Below are 27,012 nucleotides of genomic sequence, written 5' to 3'. Positions count from 1 at the left end.
TTAATGGCTGCAGGGTGTAATAAAGCTCACCTTGTACAATCCTGAAATCCTTTCTTCTGTACAAAATACCTCCAGCTAGCATTTACAGAATGCCTACTATGTGCTTCACATTTTAATGGACAAACAATTCATGCTATTTTTTTTCACCTGGTCCTCAAAATGTCCCTGTGGGGTTTGTGACGCTGAAACTGGGAGTATGTGACTCAGTTCCACATCAGCATACCGGCTCAAGGCCTTCCAAGACCTGCAGCTCACTCGAAGTCTGAACCACAGATGGGAGGCTGTGTGGCACAGAGAGAGCTGCAAGTCGGTGACAGGGCCCACAGTCTTGGTCTCCCGGGACTATAACATCAGGCACTTCCTGTGGGGGGGAAGGGGGCGTGGCCAGCCCAGCTTTCCTCTGTCCCTTTGTTATTTGTCCTGTTACTTTGATGCAAAGTAGGTACTGCACTATAGCTGAGTAAAAAGGAGACAGTTCATTAACCCCTTGACTCTGAATATTCTAGGAAAGTGGAAAGATTCCTGAGAAAAGCCTGAGATGAAGCCAGAGCAGGATTCTGAAGTAGAGAAAGGGTTTTTAAGTTGAGATCAGAGTAACACAGCTGGGAAGGACACCGTTCCTTGCCGCCTTTAGACTCTGTCTGGCTTCACAAGTCTTGTCATAGCAGTCTGTTCCTTTGTGTCCCTGGAGGCTAAGGCAGGGATGTTGATGTATTCCAATCACAATTGTTGTGTTGTGGAATTATATCCTTTTCTGACTAAGGAGAGATCAGTAGCTTTCTGATATTGTCCCATACTCACTTTTTTATCAATGGCAACCATTTTCATAAAAATAGGAATTCCTGCTGGGAGTGTTGTTAATGTAAATTGTCTGTGCACTGCCTAAAATACGTATGATTCATACCCTGTGTTTGTTCCCACATCAACACTAAGTCCCAAGATACAATTACCCCTGCCCACTCTCTCCTTCGTCATGGGGACTGTGTTTATCCTTTAGATGTCTGTACTTTGGATAAGGGCCAAGCTCCTTATGTGCCTAGGGTTTGCACACCTGCGTGCTCTGGCCACAGCCGACCCTTTGAGTCTAATCTTACTCTATTTATACCTAAAAGAACACTCGTGTTTGCCAAGTGCTCTCACATTTTGCAGTGTTCCTCCTATATCTTTATGCTCATGAAGATATCTGAAGTATTTTTTCTCCACCCAAGGTTTTCTCAGTTCTCACTGTGCCCAGGCAGCTCTCTCTGATTTATCTTATTTGCTGCCCTTTTTCATTCTTCTCTTGTTTTCTTTTCTGTTTGTTCATTCTTTTCTCTAACATCTTGTATTTCATTGTGTACCCACATGGATTCTGCCCTCTAATATGGCTATTTGTGTGTAAACTAGTCTCTTTAAAGCAATTGTATGTACTCGGTAGGCAGAGAACCACTTGCATTCACTTCTTCCATTCCTCTGTTCCTCCTCCCTTCCTTCCCCTTTGCTCCCTTCCTCTCCCCCTCACCTCTTCTTTTCCTCTCTCCCCCGCCTTCCTTCCTTCCTCCCTTACTCTCTCCCTCCCCTTCCTTCATTCCTCCCCTTTTGCCTTCCCTCTTCTCTCCCTCCCTTCCTCCCTTCTTCCTTCCCTCCCTCTCTCCTTCCCTTCTTTCATGTCAGTAGGTATTGACTATTTCACAAGTATTTCTGGAAAAGTTAACGAAAGTTACCCTAAATGGGGAAGTAGAAGGCACAAGAGTATTGGAGCTGGTTTCGTACCTGTTGTCAGTGAGGACCTTATCCTTGATGCCCTAATAGGTTCCTGTAGTCTGTTTGATGCTTGAAGGCAAGACCTTTTCCTGTGGTACTTTGAGCCCAATGTCATAATAGTGGGAGAGCTTTGGAGCTGAATATTTGAGTCCCAAATTCTACTTTCTTCATTTACTGCCTAAGAGACCCTAGAATGGATACTTTTTCCCTTTGATCCTCGATATCTGCTTTTGTTAAGCAATAATAATGTCCAATCATCTCTAAGACAGCTGGGAGAACTCAATGAGACCATATTTGTGAAACTGTTACTCTGAACAGTCACTTCTTCATTGGCAGAACAAGGGGACTATGACTTTCCCGTCCCAGGTTCCCCATGTTAGTTCTGTCCCTGACTGTGTGCACTGAACTGAGTAGCTGCCTAGCAATGCTGCTGGCTCTTAAGCTGTTTCCCACAACTGCCTTGGAACAGGAAGTTCCAGCAAGAGAAAATGATGATCAGATTTCAGATGCTTATTAGGGAGCTGATGCATCTTTTATTGCTAGAAAATAGGATTCTGGCAATTTTCGATAATCTCCCTGTATCTTTTCCACTGTTAGCCTTTGTGATAAGACATCGTGTGTATTTTGCCTTTTCCTCTCTTGCCTGCTTGTTTGGATGCTATCATTCTTGCCTCTTTTTTCCATTTCCATTAATCAGGGAGTGGCTCTCAAAACAGTATAACTGAATGTGCGCCCTCTGTAAAGTTGTTATCCATGACCTTCATTTTGAAAATGGTTTTTCAGATTGTACTTTGTTGGTGTCTGCTCTATAGCTTCTGTATTTTCAACTATCAAAGTAATAGTTAAACTAAATAAAAACCGAGTGATTTAGTTCCAGTAAGTGGCTATAAAGTAAAATAAACAGACAACAGCAACAAGGAGACCAAAAAACTTGACGCTTCTACTAATGGCAGATAGGTCACACGTATGTGAGTGTGTTGGAATAACAGCATTTTAAAACTGAAAGAAAACAGGGAGAGCTAGTTCACATCCCTCATTTTGCTGTTGAAAAAGGAAAGACTAGGAAAGGAAGAATGATTTGCTCAGGGTCACCCCACTGAACTCTGACAGAACCAGGACAAAATACCTAGACTAGTGCCTCTCTCTGCGCCCCACACTATTACATCCACCTCTAAGTTCATGACGGAGAATTCAGCAATGCCTGGTAATAATCACTTTTCTCTGTTGACATTTCTAAATGTTCAATTGTGTTCAAACATTAGCACACTTTTAAACTTCCATAAAGGAAATTATGATACTATCTTTTTTTTTTTTTTTTCACTTGACAGCACATACTGAAGGGGATGTCTGGGGCCCAGGCAGCATCATTATCACTTGCCTGTTGGGCCATTAATACATCACTTAAGCTTTCTGGCCAAATCATAAGATCTTCCGAGAGGCTAGCAGCCATACTTCCTGTTTCTGGTGCCTATATATTTGCACAGCTCCACTCATGGTGACATCCCCCTGCCTGGGCTTCGGTTACTACCTGTCAGTTGCATCTAAGCCAATGTCACATTCTGACCTGACTTGAGGATGGACTCTTCTCCTTCCTTAAGTTTGTTGAGCCTGTCCCATCAGTGAGACTGGAAGTCCCTGGATGGTGTTTATTTCTCTCTTCTACAGAGTTTCCTCATCTGGCAGACAGATGGATATGGATATGGCTTTGGTGAAAATTATTCACAGTATAAGGTGTTAAGGTTTTAGTCCTATTTTAGCCCTTTTACTGAACTGTTATCCCAGACAGGATGAATCTACTCTTTGGAGGAATGTTACTATCTTTAAAAGAAATCTTGGATGGATCTTCCCAGTTCTACTGTTTCACAAGCCTGAGTTCCATCTTCTAGGCTGACCGTCTTTTATCTACTTTCCCAGACCTCCTCTCTGCTTCCTGAACAGAGGTGCTTAGCATAGAGTTGGAGCCACAGATGTTTATGTGAGAATTTCTTCCCACCTACCATTTTGACATCATACCCCCTTTGCTTTGTACCTGACATGGGAACTAGACATGTTTTCTTGTTTTCCGATTTTGGTACCATCTTCAGGGGTCTTGAAAATGCTCAGTGGAAAAAGATTTCAGAATAAAAGTCAATATATAAAGTTAAAATAAAATTTCCAAGTATTCAAACATCAGGAAATGAGAGAAAGTAACTTTTGAATTTATCATGTCCCAACTCATTGGACCTATGTCATTGAAATACAAAATAGGAAAACTGTCTTCCATGAGGTTCTAAACGAAATTAAGAACGAGATTTCTTGGCATGTTCTATTCTATTCCATATTACTACTGTAGGGGCCAAAAATAGTTTACTAAGTCCATTGTAGATTCAAACAGTTATTGTGCATCCCTGCCCTACTTTGCCCCCATTCCTCAAATGAACTTATTATAATGAAAACCATTTTTTATTTACCTTTGAAAACTCCTGTCATCTACTTGTATTATTTCATGTTATGTAATCCCTGGGAAAATATCAGTGATACTGTATTATTGTATGAATACCTTTATGACTTGCCTGGATTAGACTAGCTGGCAGCAGAGAGAGAGTGGGTAAGTTATTGTCACAGGAGAGTCATACATTTTATTAATATTATTTTTAATGAATTGGATTTTTTTTTTTGACAGGCAGAGTGGACAGTGAGAGAGAGAGAGAGACAGAGAGAAAGGTCTTTCCTTTTGCTGTTGGTTCACCCTCCAATGGCCGCCGCGGCCGGCGTGCTGCGGCCGGCACATCACGCCGATCCGAATCCAGGAGCCAGGTGCTTTTTCCTGGTCTCCCATGTGGGTGCAGGGCCCAAGCACTTGGGCCATCTTCCACCGCCCTCCCAGGCCACAGCAGAGAGCTGGCCTGGAAGAGGGGCAACCGGGACAGAATCTGGCGCCCTGACCAGGACTAGAACGCGGTGTGCCGGTGCTGCAAGGCGGAAGATTAGCCTATTGAGCCACGGCGCCGGCCAATGAATTGGATTTTTAAATTTTTTTATGTCTTTATTTTCATTTTATTGGGAAGACATATACACAGGGATAGAGAGAAAGGGAGAGAAAGAGCGAGGGGGAGAGAGAGATCGTGCATTTGCTGTTTCTCTCCCTACTGCTCCAAATGCCCATACCCATATACTTTCAGAGGTTGAAAATGAATGACTGTCCCATTCCATACCAGAGTGCCTGAGTTCAAGTCCTGAATCTGTTTTGGGTTTCAATTTCCTGCTTATTCATACCCTGGGAGGAAGCAGATGACCCTTCAAGTAGTTGCATCCCTCCCAGCCAGGTGGGAGACCTGGGCTCAGGTTTGGGCTCCTGGCTTTGGCCTGACTCAGCACCAGCTGTTGCTTATACTGGGAGATAAAACTGGTGCACGGGAAATATGTCTCTGTGTCTCTGCTTTTCAAACAGATAAGCAATTAAAAGGAAGGGGAGGGGACCTAAAAGGGCCATGTCCCTCATTTTATGGAGATAAAAGTTGAGTTCTAGAAAAGCATAATGACTACTTGGTGGTGTCACGGGTAGACCTGGTTTCCTTATGAATGAGGAGGGCTTGTGCCAGCTACTTTAGTAAAATGGAATGGAACAGAGCCCCTCTTGTAGGGTCTCTCAATATGATTATATTAAGGATCCATATGGAAGAGTCAGGCTCCAGAAGGCTCAGGGTTGGGGGCAGATCTTTGGCTGAATTCTTGCCATCTTTATTTCCTTCTCATTCCTTTTTTCTTCCTTCCCTCTCTTCTCTCTCCCTCCCTCTCTTCTCTCTGTTCCTCTGCTCTGTTAGTCCATGTCCATTGCTCCCCACCCCACCCCATCTCATTGTATATTCAGATTGTTAGTAGACATATACATTTCCTCCTTGGTTGCTGCCATAGTTTTGACTGCCACAGTTCATCCTTGTGAGAATTTTGTTTCATGTTTCTTAGTTTTAATTTGTGAGCAGAGGAGGTTTACTTCCCTTTGTCATTTGATTCTCATGACAAATGCTAGTTCACCCTCTTGTTTGTGGACCTTCCATTGGTGCCTTGTCTGGGCTCTGTGGGCCGCAGTGTTCTGAAATGGAGATACGTAGTCCCAAACATGTATCTTTTGTCAATGAAGTTGGGAGGTAGGACCATTTCCCTTAAAAATGCTTAATTCCATCTACTTGAAAGACAGGGAGAGAAAGAGAGCAAGAGAGAGATATCTTCTATTCACTGGTCCACTCTCCAAATGCCTACCACAGCCAGGACTAGGACAGGCTGAAGCCAGGAGCTCAGAACTCAGTCCTGGTCTCTTGCATGGGTGGTAGGGCCCAAGAACTTGAATCTTCATCAGCTGTCTCCCAGGTATCTTAGTAGGAAGTTGAATTAGTAGTAGAGTGGATCTGACTCAAACTGGCACTCTGATATGGGATTTGAGTGTCCCAAGCAGCAGCTTAACCCATTGTACCAGATACCTGCCCCATGATGGTTTTCTTTAGAGCATATGAGGGTTGATCAAACATTATCAACATTGGGGAGTGTGTAAGGATTGAGAAAAATGCGAGGATAGGGAATGTGAAAGAAAAAATTGAAGCATCTGTATGTTCAGGTTTTATCTTGATAATTTTGTGCTTCAAATATGTTAGAACTCTGAAAAACTCTGTCTTCACTTGTCACTTTTCTTTTTTATTCAGTGCCATGATCCCAGTTGTCAAGCTATTATTCCACTTTGAATTATGACAATGTTTTCTCTATTATGAATGCTGCAGTGTTTGCTTTTGGAGGCACCACTGCCCTTCATTTGGAGAGTGGATGCTTTTCTTAGATAATAACAAGAATTTTAGTTTGGGCCTGGTTTTGCACATTAGAAAGGTTGAATTATATTTCTGGGAGCCATTACATAATAAACTTCTAAGGGGAGAGAATTGTTTCTGTTTTGTCTCTTCTACATTGTTTTACAGAATCTTAAAGAACACAGCTTAGCTGATATCATTAGGCAAGGGTGCAAGCAATATTGCCCGGTAAATTGCAAGCTGCTTGTGTTTGGGGATCCTATGGATTTTTGACTGCATACTGCTTAGTACAGACTAAAGGAAGCATGGGAGAAAATCCATGCATACAAATTGACAATGATAGTTTCCCTATGAACTTTGGTGCCATAGAGAAATAAACAAATGAGAGTTTCTTATGAGGTCAGCGGGGTTATCAGCAATGTCCATAATGGAATTGGACCTCTGATGAGATTTGTAAGTAGGTTTTTGGAAACATAAGTACTTTATTTGACTTAGTGGGAAAATGGGGGCACATCCCAACATGAGCTAAGGCTGTTTTGATTTCTTTCACTTCTAACAATTTGGGTCTCACTCAATAAGGTGCCATTTCTGTTAGATAAAATAAGTGATGTTTGCTGTAATTCTCATTACCCAGTGCCTTCCATCTCCGCATTACCAGATGACCAGTATGAGGAGGCTGCTCATATTATTATGTAGCCCTGAGTGGGAGGGTGCATTAAGTAACACTGCGACTGTCTCCATTTTAATTTTTATCCAAATTAGTATTTTTATGGCCTCATTAACTATGTGACACAAAATAGATTATTTTTAATATAAATATTTAATATAAAAATTATAGATTCATTCTATATATACACATCCATATGCATACCCTTTAAATGTTCCTTGTATTAGAAGTATACTTAAGGGGCCAGTGTTGTGGTGTAGCTGGTAAAGTTGCCACCTGCAGTGCCAGCATCCCATATGGGTGCCAGTTGGTGTCTCGGCTGCTCCACTTCTGATTCAGCTCCCCCTAATGGCCTGGGAAGGCAGCAGAGGATGGCCCAAGTGCTTAGGCCCTTGCCACCCATCTGGGAGACCTGGAAGAAGCTCTTGGCTATTGACTTTGGCCTGGCCTAGCAATGGCCATTGTAGCCATCAGGGGAGTGAACCAATGGATGCAAAATCCCCTTTTCTGTCTCTTTCTTTTTTTGTGTAAGTCTGACTTTCAAATAAATAAATTTTAAAAAAGAAAGAAAAATAAATACACTTAAGACTGTTGTTCTCAAAGTGTGGGCCTCGGACTAATTCCATCAGTATTACCTGATTATCTGTAGGAAACTAAGGTTTGGAGCCTCTCCTCAGAGCTACAGAATCAGAAAGTCTGGCAGTAGAACCTGATAATCTGTGTTTCAACAAGCCCCTCCAGGCACTTCTACCAGGGTAATGTCTGAGAACAACTGATCTAGGATAGTGTTCTTATGTAATACCTGGCATGATCACACATTAGGTGCATGGGAGCCCCATCAACCGAAGTCCCTCCCATACTTTAGCAGCTGAGTTTTACTTTTGACCAGAATTTTTTATAAGCTTCATACTCAATTGGCTGTCAACAAAGCATTTATTTTCAGATTGTGGTCAAAATAATCACCAAGTGAGTAACATTTATTGAGTAGTTATTATGTAAATAGCACTTGGCATGTGGGAACTCATTTAATTCTTAGAACAACTGCATGAGGAATCCAGAGAGCTTCGGCAGATTGTGTAAGTTCACAAAGCCAGCAACTGGCAAATTTAGGTATCAAATGTTTACAGTCTGATTCCAAAACTTTTACCTTTATTCTTTTTATGTTAGGGATACTTTGGGGGTACCTATTTAATAAAGATGGTCACAAACAAAATAAAGCTGACGTTAATTATCTCCTTAGCTACATCATGGATGATAGACAAATAATTGCCCAATAGGTTAGATCCATGTACACTTAGTTTTGCCACATTTATTATTTCTTATTCTTTTGTTACCACATCTTTTTTACCACTGATATTAGAAATAAGATAATAAAAAACTTTACTGACCATAATTGAAAACATCACATTGAAATTCATGTTGTATTAAAAAAAATTATGTTAGAACAATGTACTATTTTGTGTTAACAGCCTTTCGGCTCTCCTAAGTTGAGATAGTTTTATATTCCTAAGCTGTCAGGGTAAGATTTTCTTTTTCTAAGGAATCACAAAAGGAATCTCAAGTCTGATATTAATCAATCACACACAACTCCTGGCTCTTCAGAGCCCTCACCCCCCCCCCCCCCCGCCCTTCTACAAAGTGTCATTGTGATTGGCCACCTCAAAATGCTGGAGGGGACTGAAGATCAGGTCAGGGTCCATGCCTGTTTTGAGCGTGATATTGGATGTTGGTTGTAGTTCTGGGGCGTAAACTACCTAGGATAGGTCTGGTTCTTAGTTAACTAGAACATTCCTGTTGGTCATTTGTTTCCCTTAACAAATGAATAAGACCTCTGTTCCCAAGAGTGTTGATTTTATTACTAGATTCCTGATGTCTGTCCATCATAGAGAACTCTACAGTTGGTCTTGCTTTCCTTTCTCAAAACTGAAATGAGTACTTAGTAAGTAAATTGTTGGTGTGTTAGGCAGGACTGATTCATTTCCATTTGCCAATAATGAATGTTCTTATCATTTTGTATCACTAGCCATAATAAATTCAGGCAAGGATCATCTTTGGATGTTAAAATCATGAAGTCAAAAAGTTTTTGATTAGTAGAATATTAGCAGAATCTCAAAATGTCATCTCATGGATTTTTTTTTTTTTTTTTTTTTTTTTTTTTTTTGACAGGCAGAGTGGACAGTGAGAGAGAGAGACAGAGAGAGAAAGGTCTTCCTATGCCGTTGGTTCACCCTCCAATGGCCGCCGCTGCAGCCGGCGCACCGCGCTGATCCGATGGCAGGAGCCAGGATCCAGGTGCTTTCCCTGGTCTCCCATGGGGTGCAGGGCCCAAGCACCTGGGCCATCCTCCACTGCACTCCCTGGCCATAGCAGAGAGCTGGCCTGGAAGAGGGGCAACCGGGACAGAATCCGGCGCCCCGACCGGGACTAGAACCCGGTGTGCCGGCGCCGCTAGGCGGAGGATTAGCCTATTGAGCCACGGCGCCGGCCCCTCATGGATTTTTTTTTAAAGCAAAGACTCTAGGTTAGTGGGAACATAAACAATGCCTATTAACAATTATTGAATGGAAAAATGATCATTTCACTCACATACAGTAAATTTTAAAGTAACCACAGATCATTAAAACTATAGTAGTATAGCATTCTTAACCATTGGTTTGTCAAAAGCATAAAACAAAGTTTTACAAAACTATGTTTGTAGAAATACTGATACACATAGGCATTTCTTTGTTTTTTTCTTTCTTTTTAAGTTTGTTTTTTAAGTTTTACTTCTCGCACAGCAGGGAGAACATGCAGTATTTGTCTTTCTGGATTTGGCTTATTTCACTCAACATTATATCCTCAAGTTGTGATCATTTTGTCACAAATGGTAGAATTTTGTTTTTATAGATCAGTAATATTCCAATGTGTATATGTATACACCACATTTTCTTTATCCATTCATCTGATGATGGACACCTTGGCTGATTCCAAATTTTGACTATTAAATCAGTGCTGTTATAAACCTGGTGGTGCAGGTATTTCTTTGATACATTGTGTTCAAGTCTTTTGGATATATGTTCAGTAGTGGAATTATTAGATCATATGGCAAGTTTATTTCTAGTTTTTAAAGAAATCTCCACACTATTTTCCACAGTGGCTGCCCTAATTTACATTCCTACCAACAATGTATATGTGTTCCATTTCTCCACATCCTTGTCAGTATTTGTAACTCTCTCTGTTTTGGATTTTAGCCATTTTGACAGGGGTGAGATGCTATCTCATTGTGGTTTTGATTTGCATTTCCCTGATGGTTGATGATGTTGAACATTTTTTTCATATATTTGTTGGCCATTTGTATTTACAGGAGAACTGTCCATTGAAGTCCTCTGGCCATTTCTCAGCTGGATTGGTTGTGTTTTTGTTGAATTTTCTAAGTTTCTGATGACATACAAGATATTAATCATTTTGCCAGATAGGTGGCTTGCAAAATTTTTTCCCATTCTGTTGGAACTCTCTTCACTCTATAAATCATTTCATTTTGTGTGCAAAAACTTCTGACTTTGATATAGCCCCATTTGGTTAGTCTTGTTTTTGTTGCCTGAGTTTTGGGGGTATTATCGAAGAAGTCATACCCTACACCATGTCTTGGAGTGTTTCCCCTACATTTTCTTCCAGCAACTTAATAGTCTCAGGATTTAAATTTAGGTCTTTGATCCATCTTGAGTTGATTTTTCTATATGGTGATTTGTATGGGTCTAATTTCATTCTTGCGCATATATACATCCAGTTGCACCAGCACCATTTGTTGGAGAGATTATCCTTCGAGATTATGCTTCAACACTGAATGATCTGAACACTTTAGTCAAAAATCAGTTGGCTGTATGTATGTGGATTAATTTCTGGGCTGTCTATTCTGTTCCATTGATCTGTGATCTGTGTAATCAGTTTTTATGCCAGTACCATGCTGTTTTAATTACTATGGCTGTGTAGTATGCTTTGAAGTCAGGTATTATGATGCCTCTGGCTTGATTTTTCTTGTTCAGGATTGCTTTGGCTATTCTGGGACCTTTGTGATTCTAAATGATTTTCAGGATTGCCTTTTCTATTTCTGTAAAGAATGTAATTGATCTTTTGATAGGAAAGAAGGTGCTTTTTCAATGATGAACTCTGGTGGACACTACATAGCTTATTCAAATCATCAAACTTGGCATTACCAAATGTGGGCCAAACTGACATCATGAGCTTCCTGATGTGTCATGTGTATTGTATTTCTGCCTTATTTTTTCTGATCTGAATCTAATCATTTGACAAAACTGCATTGTTTAACTTTTTTGAGACATCTGGCCTATATTCTTTTAAAAGTCAACTTCATGAAAGACAAAAATATTCTTAAGGACCTCATCTAAAAATTGAAGGAGACTAATAAAAGACATAGTGCTTGAGTGCATGATCAGGTTTTGGATGGAAATTAGCAACAGTAGATGAAAACACATCACTGGGACTACAGTGAAATGTGAGTATGTGTGCATCTTCTATAATACTGCAGTCATATTAAATGTCTTAACATGATATTGAAAGAATTAGGCATTATTACAAGATACAAGTTAAGAGTTCCCTGGATAGAAATGTTTTAATTGCACCAGCAGGTAGAATTTATATATGGAGAGAGCAACTGTGGCCAAATATTGTCATTGGTAAAACTTGCTTAAGAAAATCTTGAATGGGGTTCATCTTACTGTATCTTCTACTTTTCTGTTAGCTTTATATTTGATAAGATGTTTGGCTATAAAAGGTGAATAAATAAATACAAATGAATGCTCTTTCATAACTCATTATTGGCATTCCTTGTGTGTGTCACCTGTAGTTAGTGAGTTAATAATAGTGGAACTAAGATGTGAAGTACCCAAATTCAGACTCTAGGGCATGCCTGACTTTATTTCACCCACAGGCTGTACAGTTCCTTTCTGGGGTGTTGTTTTGCAGTCTCTTCCTGTGCACTTAGTCGTCACTTTGTAATTCTACTGGTGGCACTGAGAATTATGATTTTCCAAATCATAATAAGCCTCAGTTGTGGTTTAGTGAGTTTTTAATACATGCATATTTATATAAGGAATACAATATATAAGTAATACAATTGTGTATTTCATGGGAAATTACACCAGTGAGTTGTTTATTCATGGGGTTTTTGTGGTTGTTAATGGATGCAGTATCTGCATACCTTTTGTGCCCATCTCTCCTCCATTCATCCTACTTTCATGTGCCAGCCATTGCTACTGTGACCAGATCTGTATTTACAGGAATGACCTGGTAGCACCTGGCGTCAGCTGAAATATCTTTATTCATTTTCTGTCTGGGCTTCCTTTGCCAGCATTATACTTCTTAGGGCTATTATAAAGGAGTTAAAAGCCTTGTAGCAACCATAAAGCAATGGGGAACTGGAGCCTGAGAATGCATATGTGCTGTTGCATTCCTCAGGTGGAAGAGCTGAGGCGCCTTTTCCAGGACTCCTCAGGGCTCCCTGGAGGGTACAGCTCTGACTGCCCCCTTGCTGACCTGCTCAACATAACACCTTTGAATCTGCCTTTCTCCCTGTCTGCTTAACTCATCCCATTCCCTCCGTATCCTCTCTTCAGACTGGTTCCTAAAGTAAGTGATCAATATGCAAACACCTTACGGACATTGGTTCCTTGACAGAACCCAGACCGAGACAATGGAAGCCTTCTAGTTAGAGTTGAAGAATGTAGGTATTGTTAGGATTACAGTCCACTTCACAGGAGTTCATGCGATATTTAGACAAAGAATTCGGCAAAGAACCAGGAATCATCCCTGTTTATCCTTGAGCAGGTCACTTAACCTCCAAGTTATCTGTCAACTACAGTGATAATTAAGGCAAAGACATGTTGGTTGGTCTGTAGGATTCTAGTAGCTGATGATAGGATGGTGGCTTCTAATATCTTGTATAAGCTGTTGCTAATAAGTATGATAGCCCCCCAGATCTAAAGATTTTAAAGAGAGCAGTTGAGGGTAGCAAGAGAGGGATTGGTGGCAGCTCTTAGGCAAGTTTTCAGTTATTTGAGACATAAAACAGAGACTGAGGAATAGGAAAGAGGCCTATTCTAATTCCTAATGGGGATTGAAATGTAGAAGCAAAGGCCAGGTAGGGCATCATGGGGAGATGTTGGTGCAAAATCTCACAGGATTTAGACTTGAGGTTGTTAATACATGACATCAAACTAGTGTGAGAAACTAAAAATGGGGAGCATTCCGTACTTGGAGGAAAGGGGGAAAAGGAGGCTGGAAACCAGTTGAAGTCTTACAAGCACAGGCCAGTTGCACACCATAATTACTTGTTTCATTGTATAGCTCGGGGTAATCCTGTGACTTTTGAGTCTCTGTGGTTAGATATCACAGTAACTTAAGGCATAGATAGTTGATGTACTTTCTGCCTCAGTAAAGAGCAGATGTTGAAGACTGGATTAAATCCTCTTTACTGATACCCCAAGGGAACACTTAATGAATGATGCTTCTCTTACGAAGAAGAATAATTAACAATAGCTATATTATTCATATTAATTTATAGGTACTGGTTGCTATAATTAATGCTATTTATGAAATCATCATAATTATAGCACTTTATAATTTACAAAGTATTTTCCCATCCATTTTCTTATCTGGATCTTGTCTTAGTCCTCTGCTTTAGGTAGCACTGGTGGGGTTCTCTTCAATTCGTAGATGAGGAAGCATGTCCCCAAGAAGAATTTAGCCAGACTCCAGTCTGCCACTCTTGCAGATAGATTGTGTGCTCTATGAATCTATGGAAACACACTTAGTCACATTTGTGTTTATCATACTATCTTATGACTGTACACAGGAGAATCAGGTTCCCTTGGTTCTCAGTTGCCTTCCTTTGCAATAGAGCCCTACCTTCCCTGGGGTCAGGGCACAGTACTCAGAGTGTTCACATGAATATTAACTATTAAATGATCATTTTCTTAATGATGTCACTGTACTTTGTAGTTATTAATGCCTTTTGGGATAAAAATGAGATCTCATCTGAAAGGGGAATTAGCACCATGAAAACATCTGTTCCCAGGATGAAAATCCACTGGCCTGAAAGCATTTAGTCTCACTGGAAATTCAGACTCTGAGAACACGCAACCAACCTGTCACGTCATTGCTTTTACATTGTTGATTGTGGCAAGGGGGCTGAGGAAAATTGCTCAATGTTGCAAGGCTGCACACCTGAACCATACAGCCTGATACACACACACACACACACACACACACACACACAGAACCTTTTTGCTTCCTGTTGTACCTAAAATTTCCTGCTTTTACCTAAAAGTTGTTGATGTGAAAATGGTTGCTATCTGGACCTATGGTACTGCCTGCCCTTGTTCATTCATTAATGTACTTGAAAATACTTATTGGCCACTTAATTGGATTGGGTCCTTAGCAAGATTCAGGGGGGAAGAGTGAGCAGCAAAACCACATGCTTTCATGGAGCTCCATATTATCCTGGGAGAGAGACTGACAATAACAAAATCATACAAAACTTGATGTTAGCTGATGGTGGGTGAGTGTCATTAGAAGAGTAGAACAAAGCAAGATGGGAGGATAGAGTGCACAGAGGGGTCCTAACCGTATATCCTGAGTGAGGAAGTGCTGAGGCAGCGGCTTTGGATGGCACGGTCAAAGGGGCCCCTACGTAAGGAGAGCTCACAAGCAAGGATGCCTCACGAGGCAGGCAGCAGTCTAGGTTTGGCTCCAAGGGGCTGGGACACACCTTCCTAGGCAGTTGGTATCATCAATGTGCCTGGCGTAGATGAGCTAGGAAGGATTAACTCATGCTGGCTGAATTCACAAGAGACTGACCTATTCATTGGAGCCCATTGAGTGGCTTTTACACAGAGACTTAGGTTTCAGGAATTAGGGAAGATCTGTTGGTGAGAAAGCCAGTAGGGGAAAAGGAACTCATGGTATTAATAGAAAATGGTATTATTCATTATTCCTGATGCAGTATAGTCACAGGTAGGTGTACTTCAAGGAATGTAAGATTTAATGCTAGCCTGTCAGTAACCCTATATTTTGTTGTTTCTAAGGTTTGTAGTTTCTTGGTTAAAGTTTTTCCTAAACTTTTTTTCTAAAGCCTCATTTATGCATTTAATAAGTTGAGTTATATTTAGAGAGAGGGAGAGACAGAGAGAAAGGTCTTCCATCCACTGGTTCACTCCTCAAATGGCTGCAACAGCTGGAGCTAGGCCAATACAAAGCCAGAAGCCAGTAGCTTCTTTCAGTTCTCCCACGTGGGTGCGAGGGCCTAAGCACTTGGACCATTTTCCACTGCTTTCCCAGGCCATAGGCAGAGAGCTGGACTGGAAGTAGAGCAGCTAGGATTCGAAATGGCGCCCATATGGGATGCTGGTGCCGCAGGCAAAGGCTTAACCTACTACGCCATGCCATAGCGCCAGCCCTTTTAAACTCTTGTACACATCAGACATTATCTTGATATTCAACCTCCTTAGATATACCCAGTGGAGTTCATGCTACTTAACTCCTGTTGGGTCTTGCCGATGATACCCTTTTGATTCTTGGTGGAGTCCTTAGAGACTCTTGCGTCACACATACACCGTCTGTAATATCATCACCTTACACGCTTCCTTTTACCTCACCGGGCTTCCACCTCCTAGGATCACCTCACTTGATCTGTAGGCAGGCTGCGCTTGTTTCTCCTAAACCTGCTTACAAGTCCTGTAGAGGCTCTGGGAAAACTAACTGCCCTCTGCTCTCTTATGGAGTGCAAGAGACATGGGCATGGGCAGTAAAATCCACAAAACCCTGATTATACCATCAGCACTGACTGATGCTGGCCCCCCACTGCAGCTCCTGGACCAGGCCCCTGAGTGGTCTCTTTCTAGCCTACGTTTTAAGTGTCACCGGGTCTTGCCATCTCTTGCGCACATATCCGTGCCTGCAACTCTGGAGTACTTTCAGGCTCCCACATCTGCAAGTGCTGACGCTGGTTTCTGGCCTCTCAGGGAGGTCCCTTTCTTCTCTAACACCTTCATTCTATTCAGTGGTTTCTGCACATAAAGGGCTCGCAATACCTTCCCATAAATGCAGAGATGGAGGCTTGTATTCTCATTCATGTGGATGCTCACGGCAGGGAGAGGGGTTTCTGGACAAGTCCTTGACCTGAGGAAAACCCCCTCCTGGTTTTCAGTTTTCCTCCCTGTCGGGTAAGAAAACTCTACCCCAGCCCACCTACCTCACTGAGATTTTCTAAGAACTAAGAAAATGAGGTGCCCCCAAATGTGGATAAAGCCCTACTACAACTTGAGAAATGGCAGCTGTGAATGCTGTCAGTGGAAATCTGCTGTTTGAAACCTGGATGTGTTGCTTTCAGCAGGGAAATCCTGGAGGCAAGACCCTTGAGGAGAGACGCTCCAGCCTGGACGCTGAGATTGACTCCTTGACAAGTATCTTGGCTGACCTTGAGTGCAGTTCCCCCTATAAGCCGCGGCCCCCGCAGGTGAGTGCTGCTCCCCCTGGCCCCTCTCTCTGGCCAGCCACCAATGCTTTACTCTTTTCTGGAAGAACAAACTTCTTAATGCTCTTTCATTTTTTTTCTTTAATTTTCTCAGAGCTATTGGTCTAAGTTTTTATTTAATATCAACATCATATGTTAGTTAACTGGCAGAAATGTCTTACATCAATTTTCTTAATTCTTGTTATTTTTTTTTTTTGCAAAAAAGAACACAGTGTTACTAAAAATGTGATAAGAAAGCAAGTCTCCTCTTATTGCAGTGTCCTGACCCATGTTTAGCTTTGTCTATAAAGATATTTTATGACACACTGTTGCAATCTTTACTAATATGACTTGACGTGGCTTTACACACCTGAGTTTTGTGAGGCTCTGTGTTGTTTGTAAGGAAATTCCTTTTGATATATATTTAGTTGGTTTGCATTTCTGCTGTTATAACTAATGCTCGAGGGATATGTTCATGTATATTTTCTTTGGAGCTATTTCCCTGCCTCTGAGGTGTTGGATTCCCACATTGAGATGGAGAAGCACTTTCTTCCCTTTCCTTTCCAAAGGCTGTTACTAGCTCATACTGTACAAGCAGTTGCAATATATTGTTTTTTTTTTCCCCTCAAATTCACAGGAGTTAAATGATAGCTATTATTCTATATTGTATAGGTGCAAATGATGTTTTGTTATCAATTTTTCATTGTATTTGTTGCTTGTCTTGAAGCTGACTATTTTCCTGCAACTTGGCTTATTGCTTGTGTTACAAAAGTTGAAATTCACTGTAGGGATCATCACTGCCTCTCTGAGGTCTTGAGGGTCAGGCCAAATCTATTTGAGGGCTTCCAAGTCCTCAGAAGGCAGCCATTGAACTCTAGATGCAAGCATTGTCCCTGTTGACTACTGTTGTCTCTGTGTTGTGTGACTCTTGTGCAGAGTTTGCCTGGCTGAGTGACAGTGTACACATCACTGAGTCCCAATCCAGTTCCTGACTGGCAGTTGCTGGTTCTTTGAACAAGTTAGAGTACAGTCCTTCTTCTCTATTGCAGTCAGTTCAGTACCTAACTGCACATAAGGTTACATAGTCTCATTGCCTTCTCTAGATACATAACAGGATTGTCACCTATGTGGGGGCACCAGGCAAAATACACTACAGCACTGTTTCAGCCATCTCTGCTGTGGCTCCATCATGCTGTCAGCAGGACTGTCAGCATGTCCTGAGCTGTGGGCTTTTGGGGCAACTGATAAGAGCAGGAAAGTGGATGGAAGGGAAACACACGAAACTCCAATAGTCCATGATATTCGGGAAGTTAAATTGTGGTCAGTATCGCAGAAGGAAGGGGAGAGAGTGAGGTGACAGAATCTGAGAGTTTGTATCAGAAGGCTTGTTGGTTTGGCTAGAGGGATAGCTGAGGTTGTGTTGTTGGGAGATCAGAAAGGAGACGAAGCCTGAGCAATAGATAGGGAGGCCGGCTATGGAGGAAGCTGTTGGCAGCCTTTAAGATTGTTTATTTTATTTTTCATCTATTTGAAAGGCTGCCACGCACACATATGGAGAGAGAGAGATAGAGATCACTGGCTCACTCTCCAATGCCCACAACAGCCAGGGCTGAAGCCAGGAGCCAGGAACTCCACCCGGGTCTCCCACTGGGTGACAGGGGCCCAAGCATTGAAGCAGTCATCAGCTGCCTCCGGGATGCATTTTCAGGAAGCTGGATTAGAAGCGGAGTACCTAGGAACTGAACCAGCACTCAGAAATGGGATGTGAGGGTTGCAACCAGGGACTTAACCTCCTGTACCACAATTTCAGCCTGGCCAGTGAGGGCGCGAGGGGGACTGTAGGTTGGGTAGGTTTGAAGGCCAGATTAAGGTTTTTAAGCTGTGTTTTCTGCTCATGGGGATCACTTTGAAGTTCTTAAGCAGGAAGAAATGTAAAATTCATTCTGAAGAAGGCACAAAGGAAGTAAAACCGACTCTGAAAAGATACAGGGGTTGGTCAGAGCAGTTCCTCAGTAAGCCATGCTTCCTTCACTGTTAGGGACCAGTGTCTCAGACTTAGCAACTGTCCAATTCCATCCACACGAGGAGCGTGAGCCCGGCTTCACAGGACAGCCAGGCCACTGGGTCCAGCCGTTTCCTGCCCAAATGCTTCTCTGCAGGCTGTCGCCTCCTTTTCACCTTTTTTCAAAACAGAGTTTTTGTTTAATTTTTTTTTCTCTCCTAAGTTTTTGTAACCTAACATATATTGAGGAGATTATGCTTTGTGGTCTTTTTCTTAAAATAGCCTCTGTTCTTTATAGCTCCGTCTACACAATTCCTTCCATAAACCCCTGCATCTTAATGAGGTTTATTCAGCAGCTACTTTTGTGTCTGCAAAATCTTTCTGTGCACACAGACTCATAATGACTGGCATGTGGTTTGTAGTTTACCAGTGGAGAAGCATGCTCACATATATCCTCACTGGAGTGAGGTCTCGATATCTCCACTCTCAGATACAGGTGGTGTGCCTGCTCCTGGTTCACATAGAGAAGACCAAGACTTCACAGAGGAAGGAGTGTCTCTGGCCATGTGACTACTGTGTGAGCACAGCCAGACCCTGAATGTGGCCTTGGGCTTTAAGTTCTGACGCCAGAGGGAGGATGCCAGGGTTTTCCTTTTGAAAATGTTTTCACCACTTATAAAAACTCTGACATGAGTCATTTGAGGGAAAGTGCCCATTGAACATGGCTTTCCCATGTAAGAAAAACATTCAGAAGGTTAAAAAAAATGAATTATGATGGCACTTAAGTAGAACAAGCTCATAATTAGGGTAAGACTATTGGCTATGTGCCCATTCCATTCAGAAATTAAAGGATGATCCTTTCTATATTTTTAATGATTTTAATTTAGGAAAGCAAGAGTTAATTGGAAGACATAGCTTATGCTTCTGAATTATCTTCACTTTGGTAGAACTGAATTGGAAGTGTTGGTATTTATTGGCTAACATAATTATATACTGTGAGAACAATAATCATACTCTTAAAATATTAAAATATGTGCCAAGAGAAGATGATGTCTGCCATAGACCGTGTTATGTTGTAATTAAACGGTATTTTTGAAAAGTTCTAGAAGTGTAGACTGTTAATACCCAACTTTGATGTTTCCATTTTTTGATCCAAACCAAATTTCAAAACTTGTCGAGTCACCATCCTACTTAAAGTAGGCTAGTAGGTCTATGGTTTCTCATTAGTCAAGCATGTGTTATGTGATTTCCCCAGTTCACCTCTGAATCACCTATGAAAGGCGACTTTGACTCATGGATCTTGGGTGAAAATGATAGACATGTGGAATGTTTGTAAGGTAAGACATTCCAGGGAACTCCATTCACATAACCCTTAATAGACATCTGACTCTTGGAAACAAGTCTTTTTTTTTTTTTTTTTTTTTTTAAGCAGCTTCCTCCTTTGCCTAAAGATGGATTTCCCATTCTCAGATTTCCCAACTTCAGTTCTATTCACTTATTGTCCATATGGTTGTTTTTGTTCATTTCGTTGTCAGAATTGAAGGTTATGTGAGCAGTGTAGAGAAAACTAGTGAGTTTTTTCCTCTTCAACTAAAATGAAAAGCTGTGGAAAGATTTGGGGAGTAAGAATACAGCGAGGGATGGTTTGATAGCTCTGACTCCGAGTTTACCAACATGAAGCACACTGTCTTCCCAGCTCAATGTGTTCACTTCTCTAGAGAGAATTCTGTTCGTGTGAACTTGTCCACCTTTACCATTCTGAGGCTGTTCTTTCACTACTGTGTTTCCAAAATGGGCAAGGTAACTGCAATCCATTCCCCTTTTGCAGAGAAGTTGTTCTGAAACTGCAAAAAATATAATGTTACCCAAAGCAGCAGTTAGCACAGTGCTTCTTCTTTCGTTTGGGGACTGTTAGCTGCTATCTGGAGTTTTCTCTAAAGCTTTAGGTCTTGAAGGTTTGAGCTGATCCTTTGTAAATGCTGTTTATCCTGTAAGTGACACTGTTCACTTCTTCATTTAAACCATGTAGAAATCGTTGTACCTAAATCTATAGGTATGAATTACATAAAATTTGAATAACTTAAATAAAATTTTAAAAATTGTGTAACTGCTTGGTTTGTTTAGAGACATGGGACTTAAATGCCATGCGGTCATATAGATACATTTGATTTTCATCCCAGTGCTGCCTCACTGGGTGCATTGTGTACGTTCATAACCTAGGAGGGAACCAGAGAATTTGTTTCAGGTGTGTGCATTGTGCTGAATATTTTTTCTGAGGAGTCTATGTGGCCTGAGGGCTTGGATGTCATGTAATCAGTGGGGGAGTCTTCTGGTGCTGTGACTCTTCTGTTCTCTTGTGCTCCATGTTCTAGCTTGCAAAAGCCATGAGCAGCTGCAGGGGAGATTAATTAGTAATTAAATTTTAATATTTCATATCATTCAGTGCTACCCAAACATGTAAGCTACTGGGAGAGGAAAGCTGCAACATGCTGATACTTTGTGATGAGACATTGCTCGTCCCTGCAGAAGAAGGATTTGCTATGTTTTGGTTAGGCTTCTTGGGAATTGAGTTGGGTATTCTGTCAAAAAAAGAGAATCGGTATGAATAGCACCATCTTCTTTCCATATTCTTTTGGGAGAAATTTACTGAGAAATGAACTACTCTGTATATCCGCATTATCTGCTTACAAATAGCCCCCTTTTGAGAGCTGTGGTAAAAGTGAAAGTGTAGAAATCTCATGTGTAAGATATTAACTAGAACATAGAAGAATAAAATGCACAAAATACCATTCTAAAAGGAAAAGGGATCTAATTCTTGGCAGTCTGCGTGTTTAGAGGATCTGGGTTATTCTGAATTAGTCTATACCTGCCAGAAAACTTCAACAGTTAAGTAACAATGAGATGAGGGTGGATGAGTGGGGAGCTGATTCAGAGTTGATTAATTTTTAGATGGTGTATAATTGCATCTCAATAACATTTATATCTCCTCTTCCTTTTTCAGAAGATGATGTTTGTGTCATATATGATAAACATAACCAAAGTTAGCTGTGGAACTTTGAGAGTCAGGAAATGTAACATTTTCAGAGTGGAAATTTAGCCCCCAAATCTACATTTCTTTGCACCTCTAGAAAATTCTTGCCAGAAAATATGTCTGTTTCTTGTGTCCCAGTATAAGAGTATGTGCTCGGAGTCTGTGAGACTCTAGCTGAGATGGGGAGGAAGTCCAGCAGGTAACTGCTGAAGAGCCCTGTGCAGTCCTTGTTGTGCAGAGACCCGAGCAGTGGGTGCCCTGTTCAGTCCTCCTGCCAGGGTCCCTGTGGTGGCCTTCTGCAGTGATTTGTCTGCTACACCTTGGTGAGTCATTGGCTCAGAGATCAGTGTGTGACATTACACTGACTCACTCAATCCAGGCATTGTGTTGTTTTTTTTTTTTAAAGAAACAAACAAGAAAAAAAACCAATAATTCACAAAGCTGCCTCTTGAGTTTCTGTATTTTACAACCGCGTCTTAGTGGAAATGATTAGGCCCAGGTCTATGCAGAAGCACAGATCACATCTGCAGAATTAAAGAGCGCTCTTGTCAGGACTGGTTTCCAGCTCCTCCTTTCTTCCTCTCCCACTGTTTAATGATCTATTTTGGTAGTAGGCTGGGTCTTTAACCCTATGGTCCTTTGCTTTGCTGCTTCTCTGTTTTTCTCTAGTTAAGAAGTAAATAAACAAAATGCAAATTCATTTGCGGGCTTTACTCAAGAAAACTAGATTTAACTATGGTAAAAATGTAGGACTGTTGTGTTTCAAGAGAAAAAAAAAGCCACTTTTCAGTTAATCTGCACTCGTTATTTTGTGCACTTAAGTGCTTGTTTCTGTGGGTGCTTTGTAGTCAAACTAAGTATCAAAATGATAATGTGACCTTTCTAGACAGAAGGTTGAAGGTGGTTGACAACCAATCCTATATGTTGCCATTTGTCATAGTTGAGTAACTAGCTGGCCTGCTCTCCATGCAAAGTATTCTATTGGAGTTTAACTGCTAAGCTTCATTTTTTTTTTTTTCATATTGGTGAACAAGTACCAGGAAAGTCAAGAATTGCTTTTCAGTGTGCCTATTAATTACAAATATAAACCTTTGGTTTATTATGTTTCAAAATCTGAACATACATACTCACAAAACAATAAAAGGGGTGAGTGCTACATTAAATGATACAGATTGATCACACAGTGCTGTTAAACCAGAAATTATAGTTTTCAAATGTAAGTATAGACAGAGCCGTTTGTAAATTTTAGAATGTGTCTCTGGGCTTTGAACCTCTGGCACGCAGTCAAATATGCACCTAAGCCATGGTGTCACGTTGAGGATCCGTGCACCCTAGAAGAGAACTGAATGTGTTTTATTGTTCTGAATCTCAGATTACTGAAATGTAAAATAAAATGTCTAGAAATGTTACCTCTCAGAGTATACCTTATAGAGATAATACTCATAAAATGTTTTAAACAGTTTAAAAATAATTTTCATAAATACCAGACTAAAAGTCCCTGAAGCAAAACAATCATTTGTTTCCTGGCAAAGAAAAGGCACACAAACTTGTGTTTTCTGGTTAAATAGATTAATATTGTCATCAAATCTAGACATCGGAACTCTGGAAATACTCTAAATTCCAGTCTGAAATTGACATGGTGATGACGCATCACAAAGAAGTAGCTGCTTTCTCATTTTTCCATAATAAACATGCATTTGTACATCCAAAAAAATAAGTACAGCTGAGGTGAATGATTTTTGTGAGGACAACTTAAAGGTGATCGCTAATTCATTTAAAATTCCACATTCACCCTTACCTTGCTTTGTACCACTTGAAAGCAATGCAGTAAGAAGATTATTGGTCTATAGCTCTGTTAAAACACATTGGTTAAATTGGTGATTATATCTTAAAAAAGATTATCATGAGTTATAATTCCATACTATAACTGTTCTCAAATTATTGGCATTAAAGAAGAATATACATCAAGTCTTTTTGTCTTTTTCCGTCATTTCTGTAGAACTGGAGAAACCATTATGTTGCATTTCCTAAACAAAGACCAATATGATAAATATCTTGGATTCAGTCACAGGAGACACAGTGTACATGACTGAACTGATACATGCTTCATTTTATCAGAAAAACAAAACACCTGCAAATTTGTGACAGGACTCTTTCTTTTACTGCCAGGAAGCTCTCTTTCATTAAGGGAAACTACTAAGATTTGTCTTCTTATTTTACTGAGCTTTCCTGATACCTCTTGACCTAGCAGTTGAGGTGTGACACAAATACCAATTATAAGCCATTTCAAAACTAATCAGTGGTCTAAATAGAAGCCATGCTTTTTATATGGAAGTAAACTTTGTATACTTATATATGCCTGTGAACAGCTTTTTTTTTTTCATTTTCAATTATCTTTATATACAGAAGATCAATTCAGTATATATTAAGTAAAGATTTCATCAGTTTGCACCCACACAGAAACACAAAGTGTAAAATACTGTTTCAGTACTAGTTATAGCATTACTTCACATTGGACAACACACTAAGGACAGATCCCACATGAGAAGTAAGTACACAGTGACTCCTGTTGTTGACTTACCAATTTGACACTCTTGTTTATGGCGTCAGTAATCTCCCTAGGCTCTAGTCATGAGTTGCCAAGGCTATGGAAGCCTTTTGAGTTCGACGACTTCGATCTTATTCCGACAGGGTCATAGTCAAAGTGGAAGTTCTCTCCTCCCTTCAGAGAAAGGTACCTCCTTCTTTGATGGCCCCATTCTTCCCACTGGGATCTCACTTGCAGAGATCTTCCATTTAGGTCTTCCTCCCCCCCTCCCCCCCAAGGGTGTCTTGGCTTTCCATGCCTAAAATACTCTCATGGGCTCTTTACCCATATCCAAATGCCTTAAGGGCTGATTCTGAGGCCAGAGTGCTATTTAGGACATCTGCCATTCTATGAGTTTACTGTGTATCCCGCTTCCCATGATGGATTGTTCTCTCCCTTTTCGATTCTATCAGCTAGTTTTAGCAGACACTAGACTTGTTTGTGTGATCCCTTTGACTCTTAGACCTATCAGTGTCATCAGTTGTGAACTGAAATTGATCACTTGGACTAGTGAGATGGCATTGGTACATGCCACCTTGATGGGATTGTATTGGGATCCCCTAGCATGATTCTAACTCCACCATTTGGGGCAAGTCAGCTTGAGCATGTCCCAAATTGTACATCTCCTCCCTCTCTTATTCCCACTCTTATATTTAACAGGGATCATTTTTCAGTTAAAATTTAAACCCCTAAGAATAATTGTGTGTTAATCACAGAGTTCAACCAATAGTACTAGAACAAAACAAAGAGAAAATACTAAAATGGATAAAGTATTACATTGTACATCAACAGTCAGGACATTTCAAAACTAATCAGTGGTCTAAATAGAAGCCATGCTTTTTGTATGGAAGTAAATTTTGTATACTTATATATTCCTGTGAACAGCTTTAAACATATATAAACTTCAAGCTTTTTTATGAAGGTAGAATTGAATTTGAAATGGATTCTTTGTTTATATTGATGATAAAGAATAGATCTTACAGTAACATATGCTGACATTTAATATTAGTTAAAGGATAGAATATTTTGTATTTAAGAAATGTTGGAGGGACAGTAAAGTTTAGCCTAGTGGTGTCACCCATGGCTACATATTGGAGTATGTGGGTATGATGACCACTTGTGACTCCTAACTCCAGCTTCCTGCTAATATGTACCTGGGAGACAGTAGAGATGGCTCAAGTAATTGGGTTCCTGCCACCCATATAGGAAACCTGGATTGAGTCACAGGTTCCTGGCTTCTGCCTGGACCAGTCCTGGCTATTGAGGGCATTTGGTGAGTGAAGCGGCAGATAGGAATCTGCCTCCTTCCCTGTCTCTCTCTCTCTCTCTCTCTCTCTCTCTCTCTCTCCCTCTCTGGGATGTATGTGAGTGTGTTGTCTTTATCTCTCTGTGTCTCTTTGTCTTTCAAATAAATGAATTGTTTTTAGGGACCGATGTTCTGACTCAGCAGGTCAAGTTGCCACCTGTGATGCCACTATATGAGTGCCAGTTGAAGTTCTGGCTGTTCCACTTCCAGTCCAGCTGCTAATGCATCTTGGAGAACAGCAGAGAATGGCTCATGTTTGGGCCACTGCCATTCACGTGGGAGACCTGGGTGGAGTTCCAGGCTCATAGCTTTGGCCTAGCCCAGCCCTGGCCATTGTGGCCATTTGGGAAGTAAACCAGTGAATGCGAGATCTCTTTCTGTCTCTCCCTCTCTCTCTCTATGAATCGGCCTTTCTAATAAATAAAAATAAATCTAAAGTTTTTTTTTTAAAAAAGAAATGTTTTATATAACTTGATGTGCTTATAGGATGTGTGAGCCCATAACCTGAATTGCTTCTAAAATATCTTCAACTTTATTTTCATTTGGATGTTGTACTGCTTATATGAAAATACTCCAAATGTTATTTCTATCTAAGTTAGGAGTAACTAACCAATGGGTACAGAATTTCTTCTGGTAATTATTGAGATATTCTGGAATTAGTGGATACTGATTATACAGCTCCTTGAACATATTAAGAACTGTTTATTGTTAAAAGGATAGATTTTATTATATGTTAATTGTATCTCAAATTTAAAAAAAATTTCTGTTGAGCAAGGTGCCTAGAATAAGCAGGTGACATTGAGAATGTATCCCACCTCCAGAAAACTCCACATCTATTGGGTGAGGGGGCATACACACTGACAATTATGGTATTGAGTATACATCCTGAGGATGCCACATGTACAGAATACTGCTTGAACAAGAAGAAATTTGCTGTATGATCATAGAATCTGTTGATTCTTGCTTAAGTAGGAATCATCTGCATGAAGCATCCAGTTCCTGTACAGCTCAAGAGAGTAGAACTAAGACCAATATTTAGAAGCTGAGGAAGACAGTCAACAATATAAGGTCAATATTTTTCTAACAGTAATGGCAGTTGAAGTTCAATGTAGGCTGCCTTAGAAGATGGCAACTTTTCCTTCTTTGGAAGCATTTAAAATAACAGTTTGGCATTTACCAAGAGAGTTATTTAAACTCTTGCAACCTCAGTTTTCTGAGTTAATAACACATCTCAGAGTTGACACGAGGACCACATGGAATAATAGGTGTGTGTTTAATGTGTACACACTATCTTGTCCATAATAAACACTATTATTACTGTTGCTCTCACCACCATCATCATTATCAAATGAATTTTGGCAGGAATGCTAGGAAAGGAATTCAGGCAACAGAT

At 40.6% G+C, this 27,012-nt stretch overlaps 1 protein-coding gene across 36 annotated transcripts in view; it reads left to right on the top strand.

The window, feature by feature from the left end:
• Positions 1–27,012, top strand: part of LPP (LIM domain containing preferred translocation partner in lipoma) — a 736,836-nt gene that overhangs the window by 343,972 nt on the left and 365,852 nt on the right. For 29 of the 36 annotated variants that reach the window (XM_089330868.1, XM_089330885.1, XM_051859193.3 and 26 more), the window contains one exon: positions 16,571–16,696. In XM_089330868.1, the coding sequence (XP_089186994.1) occupies positions 16,571–16,696 (126 nt within the window). The remainder of the gene's footprint in view (positions 1–16,570; positions 16,697–27,012) is intronic. The other 7 variants (XM_070072379.2, XM_051859195.3, XM_070072378.2 and 4 more) reach the window with 1 other exon arrangement.

The sequence above is a fragment of the Oryctolagus cuniculus genome, chromosome 4 (genome assembly GCF_051225735.1).
Source record: "Oryctolagus cuniculus isolate XC-2025 breed Fujian yellow rabbit chromosome 4, ASM5122573v1, whole genome shotgun sequence".
In the NCBI taxonomy this organism is placed as follows: domain Eukaryota; kingdom Metazoa; phylum Chordata; class Mammalia; order Lagomorpha; family Leporidae; genus Oryctolagus; species Oryctolagus cuniculus.
The sequence above is the reverse complement of the archived record's forward strand: the minus strand, read 5'-3'. Positions and strand labels throughout refer to the sequence as shown.